At 28.5% G+C, this 6,325-nt stretch overlaps 1 protein-coding gene across 1 annotated transcript; it reads left to right on the top strand.

The window, feature by feature from the left end:
* The first annotated feature begins 427 nt into the window (after positions 1 to 427).
* On the top strand, positions 428 to 6,309 carry LOC131030284 (alpha pinene synthase, chloroplastic). The gene is made up of 10 exons (XM_059214991.1): positions 428 to 802; positions 932 to 1,122; positions 1,706 to 1,818; positions 2,937 to 3,148; positions 3,230 to 3,342; positions 3,533 to 3,622; positions 3,744 to 3,959; positions 4,232 to 4,370; positions 5,627 to 5,875; positions 5,999 to 6,309. The coding sequence occupies exons 1-10, from the start codon at positions 536 to 538 to the stop codon at positions 6,293 to 6,295; spliced, it is 1,887 nt and encodes a 628-aa protein (XP_059070974.1). The 5' UTR covers positions 428 to 535; the 3' UTR covers positions 6,296 to 6,309.
* Positions 6,310 to 6,325: the final 16 nt, after the last annotated feature.

A 6,325-nucleotide genomic window follows, 5' to 3' on the forward strand; every position in this document is an offset into this window, starting at 1 on the left:
GGTAGGTATTCTAGGTATTCTAGAATTGGAGGAAGTAATATGATGATACACGATGGTACGATCCTACTTTCCTAAAATGACCAACGTTTTGTGGACTACAGAAAATATGCTCGGCACTTGGCGTATATGGCCTGTAAATTTGAAGAAAAGCAGTTGCTTGTCCACATCAATCATACTTTTCAGGATGCCATTATCTCTCTCCTTCAAAAGTCCTTACGAGATATTCATCAGTCCTTACGAGATATTCCCCTACTCCATGTCATAAGCAGTGAATTAAGTCTGCCGTAGAAAACTGGTTTGATAGGACTTCTATAAATTGGAGTGGAGGAGAAACCTCGGATTAAACAAGATATTCACCCAACCCATGCCATAAGCAGTGAATTAGGTCTCAACGTGTTTAACGACGTAGAAAACTGGTTTCCGCGATAGACTAGTTTGGTATCTCCATGTTTCATAGAACTTCTATAAATTGGAGTGGAGGAGAAACCTCGGATTAAACAAGATAAGAGAAGAGAAGGCTAGCATTAGAGCCAAAATGTCTCTTCGTTGCATTACACCATTGCCTTGCAGTATGGTTGGACACAAGTTACAGAAGCCACCAATCCATAAGCCTCTTTTTTATCACAAGCCTTTCAATACGCCATACCTTAAAAAGAAAATCCCTGCGCGCAGTAGACTTGCTAAAACTACCATCAATATGGCAGTGATAACCACTGATGAAGGCATAACACGACGCATTGGCAATCATCACCCTAACTTGTGGGATGATGATTTCATACAATCTCTCTCAAAAGCTTATGAGGTAAGCTAATTTACTATTTATTTTGAGCTCAGTTAATGATTAAATACTTAGTTTCTAGAGTTTTCTTTAGGATCTATTTCTGATATATTTTTGTTTAACTTCTTGGATCTCTGATGGGTCACATCACAGGCTCCCTCTTATGGTGAACGTGCTGAGAAGCTGATTAAGGATGTCAAGGACATGTTCAATGCGCTTCCAGTACAGTCTTCATCTGCAGAGGATCTGTATCAACATCTTTCACTGGTTGACCATGTAGAACGCCTTGGAATCGACCGCCATTTTCAAACTGAAATAAAAAATGCTCTTGACTATGTTTACAGGTTTATTTGTTTTTAAGCTTCAAGATGAATGTTATTATCTTTGTTTGCACTATGTTCTGTTGTAACTCGAGTTTTCAAGAAAACAGTCAGGATTCTTACAAAAACGCACAGTAGTTGTTTATAACTATTCTTAAATATACAATATTTGAAAACATGTTAAATTTTGATTTGTTTAGATGATTTATTTGATATTATATTAATAAGTAGGTAGGGTGATTTCAGATGAAGTACTTACACTAGCATGTTTATCTTTAAAGGAATATAAATGAAGTATGTCCAAAGACATAAAAATAGTGTAGAATTTATATTTTTTTTTCTATTTATGAATCTTGTATAATAATATAAAATCAAAATAATAATAATTTTTTATTTTATTTTTCATACATTTAAGTGTCACAAACATTGGTTTTGTCTTTATTGCCGGAGTTATTTTACTAGATGTGTGTAATACACAAGTCAAAACTTAAGACTAATACAATTTAATATGGACCATGAAAACAAATCAAAGCAAAGAATATACTATGTAATTTAAAATTATGTTCATTTGCATGATTCTCATTCCTAACAATGATTTAAATAACAGATATTGGAGTGACAAAGGCATTGGATGTGGAAGAGAGAGTACTAGTGCAGATCTAAACACCACAGCCTTGGGTTTTAAAATTCTTCGCCTACACAGATATGGCGTCTCCTCAGGTTTATTTTTCATTTAAGTTCAGAACTTATCTAGAATTTATAGAAAATATTTAGACAATTTTAAACCTTATTTAGACCATTGTTTAGAGTTTTGGCATTGTTCATAAAATTTCAAATTTAAGACATCATAGAAGAGTCAGTAGACTTTATGTGTTCTATTATAGAATGAGTATTTAGACTATTGTTATGAAGGAATGATATTGTTCATAAAATTTTAAATTTAAGACATCTTAGAAGGGCTAATGGAATTTGTGTTCTATTATAGAATTAGTTATATTCTTTTAGATTCAAAACTTTATTATTTACATCTTAAGAGAACAAACATCATAGAAGGCTTAATTATATTTATATATTCTATTATAAAATCAGATATATTGTTTTAGATTCAAAATTTTATTATCGACACCTTAAGAGAACATATGTTATTGAGTTGTATAATTTTAGATTATTTATGTTAAAAGAATATATATTTTTAATATATATAGTGTTTGAGATTGTATAGATTATTCAACAATAGATATTTTCAAATAAAAATAAATGTAAATTTTAATTTTAAAAAGAATAAATACATTTTTTGTCAAGTATTAAATTTTGATTGTTTAAAAAGATTATTATTTTTTATGTATTTGCTTTTGGATTGATTTGATCTAAAATATAATATTATATCATAATTTATATATATGTAATTTTTAAAAAATTTAAAAACAAATTTGGCAGTTTTAGATCTTTTTTAAAGAATATTAATGCTAAATATAACTGAAACAAAAGTTTAGTAATTAAATAGATTAAAATTGATATTAAATATTTGAAAAAAAAATTAATAGCGGAGCCTCAAATTCTCTTGAGTTTATTTCAAAATTAATGCTTAGTTGAATAAAAATATTAGAAATAATAAAGGGGTTTCCCGTTAGAATTAAATTGTTGATTGTTAAATAGTGTTTTATTTCTAATGCAGTTCAAAATTTGAGCATCTTCATAGTTATTTTTAGATTATAATAGTCTTTTTAAATTTATAATTTGATTTTCTTCTTTTTTCTAAATTTAGTAAATCTTTCTATTACAATTTCCTTTAGTCTATTTACAAAATTTTATATTGATTCTAACTTCTACCAATGCAGACATGTTACAACAATTCATACCTAAAGATGAGAACTTGATGCATTTGAATAGCGAGTCAAATGAGGAGGAGATTAAAAGCATTCTAAATTTATTTCGTGCTTCACTCATTGCATTTCCTGGGGAGAAAGCTATGGATGATGCAAAATCCTTTTCTACTACATATTTGAAACAAGCTCTACGAAAGATAAATAATTTAAATCTTTCAAGAGAGGTATATATACTTATTTAAATTTTTCATGTTAAGTTATGAATCCATCTCTAAAATGAAATTGTAATACATGTGATGTAATAGATAAAATTCAATCTAGAGTATGGTTGGCACACCAATGTACCTAGGTTGGAAACAAGGACCTATCTTCACATATATGGAGAAGATAGTTCATGGGCTTCCAAGACCATCAACAAGTAATTTCAATACCTTATATCATCTCTATCTATTCATCATTTAAAACTTAGGATGATAATTCAAAATTTAGCATTGAATATTTTATAATTTTTAATAGAAAAGAAAAGTGAATATTTTCATTTTAGCATTTATTAATTATTTTTATGATCCCTATGAGAATTTCATATCCTAATGTTTGAATTCTTGTAGTACTTTTTATAAAAAACTATTAGAATTGGCAAAGTTGGACTTTAATATGGTTCAATCAGTACAACAAAAAGAGCTTCAAATTCTCTCAAGGTGAGAAATTCATATTATGAAAGATATTATGTATAATTTGATGTTTAAATTTTTTAACAATTTTATTTGTAGTTGAATATCTAGAAAATCGAGTTTATTAAGCATTATGTGTACATTTTAGATGGTGGACAGAGTCTGGGTTGGCTAAACTAGAGTTTTCTCGCCATCGCCATGTGGAATATTATCTTTGGGCAGCTGGAGGGTGTATTGAACCCAAATATTCTGCTTTTAGAATTGGGTTTGCAAAGTTGTCTGCACTTGTCACATATTTGGATGATATTTATGATACATATGGAACTTTGGATGAGCTCAAAATATTCACAAAAGCCATTAAAAGGTATTTATTTATTATTATTGGTCAAGTAGGGTGATACAAAGGATTGGCCTAAACAAGCTAGTTATTTATCTAGGTACATTACTATTCATTTTTTCTACTATTTATTTTGGTTAAGGGTGGGAAAATGTAAATTGATTTAATTTTCCATTTTGTTAAGTGTACTCACTCCAACACATTTCCCTAGAAATTAATGTATAATGAAAAATTAATTTAATGAATATTCATCAATATATTGAAAATATAGTAATAAATTATATTGTGCTTTATGTAAGGTGGGATTTATCAGCCACAGAGGGACTTCCTGAATTTATGAAAGTGGCATTCAAGGCTTTTGATGAAGCTCTAAGGGACATGGCTGAAGAAGCCAACAAAACTCAAGGCAGAGACACACTTGACTATGCACGCAAAGCTGTATGGATTTATAAGTTTGAATTCATTTTAATAATTTAATAGATATATATTATCAATTTTATTGGGTTAAGATATTTATTTTACTTAATTTTTAAAATGTTGACCCATAGCATTACTATTTACATCCAATATATAATACTTTTAAAAATACGAACCCTTATGAAAAAGTGAAATGAATTGCATATGTGATTTTTAATTGAAAAGGGAATAACATACAAAATAAGCTATATTTAAAATATTTTTCTTGTCAATTCTAGTAATCTATTGATCTATTTTTGTTTCCTTGTCTTCAAAGAGTGTAATATGAAATATATCTTAGATTAAACAAAGGGAAAAATTATTTGTCCACTTTGAAACAGTTTAGAAATTAGGGAAGTCCCAATGTAGTGTTTAAATGACTTCAATATTCAAAAAGATGGAAATTTTAAGATTATAAAATAGTTATTCATAATATTTTCCATGAATTAGAAGTCCTAGGTAAAGTATACATTCCTATAATGATGATAACTAGTTTGATAAATTTAAAAAATAAATAAATATGCAATCCTATTTTAAAAATAGAATTTTATACCTATCACATATCATAGTTATAAAAGACACGGGAGAAAATACAAAGGACCCTAGAAGGATTAGCTATAATTCCTAGATATAATGTTGAAATTTTACAACCCATATTACCACACAACTATTAAAACTATTTGCTCTCTCTCTCTCTCTCTCTCTCTCTCTCTCTCTCTCTCTCTCTCTCTCTCTCTCTCTCTCTCTCTCTCTCTCTCTCTCTCTCTCTCTACATATATATAGTTTTATATTCATCTCTTTAATTGAAAAAGATGTAGATAGATTATAATTATTTTATTAAAAAGAGAAAAATTTAGGTTCTTGTTTTTCCTCTCTATAAGAGACCTAGTATACAAGGTGGAGTTATATTAAATATTTCTTTTGATTTTTTAATTGCACTTTAATATAGTAGTTTTACTTGCAATACCAATATGAATATAATGTTGAAAACTTAAATATTCTATCCATTTCCATTTCTCCATTAAATTAGATATTATATTATACATACTTAATATGGTAAACTTAATAATAATATACTCATTTTACTCAACATTTTAAAGCAATTTGAATTTTATTTTTTAAAATCTATATGGTTATTTAACTTAATATCTATTTTCTAGGTTAGTTTAGTTGGTTTTTCTTGTTAATTTTATTATCATAAAATATTAATATTAACTTGGAATATTTTTTGAATGTAGTGGGAAGTTTATATAGATGCCTACATGAAAGAAGCAGAGTGGCTTGCTATGGGTTATACACCGTCTTTAGAGGAATATTTAGAGAATGGAAAAGTGAGTGCTGGATCCCGTGTTGTGACCTTGCAACCCATGTTAACTTTAGATGCACCTCTTTCTGATGAAATTCTCAAAGAAATTGATTATCCATCAAGGTTTGATGAGTTATTATGCTTAACCCTCAGATTAAGAGGTGACACAAGGACTTTTAAGGTATGTTATATATTTGAAAAATTCAACATTCATAGCCTCATGTTTCTTTTTATATGATCAATTGAAATAGATTTTAGTTAGCCATAATTTACATCTCACAAAAAAATAATGTTTATTGTGAAGGCTGAGGCAGATCGTGGAGAAGTGGTATCATGTATAACATGTTACATGAAAGACCACCCTGGATCCAATGAGGAAGATGCACTGAACTATCTCAATTCTTTAATTGATGAAAGACTTAAAGAATTGAATTGGGAATATTTGAAACCAGATAATGTTCCATTAGTTAGCAAAGATAATGCATATAATTTATCAAAAGGTCTTCAACTTTTGTACAAAGAAAGAGATGGATTTAGTGTCTCTAGCATTGAGACAAAAAATCTTATTAGCAAAATTATTATTGAACCAATACCAATATGACTTTTGAATTGGTTCATATATTTATAAGTG

Source organism: Cryptomeria japonica, unplaced genomic scaffold (genome assembly GCF_030272615.1).
Source record: "Cryptomeria japonica unplaced genomic scaffold, Sugi_1.0 HiC_scaffold_39, whole genome shotgun sequence".
In the NCBI taxonomy this organism is placed as follows: Eukaryota; Viridiplantae; Streptophyta; class Pinopsida; order Cupressales; family Cupressaceae; genus Cryptomeria; species Cryptomeria japonica.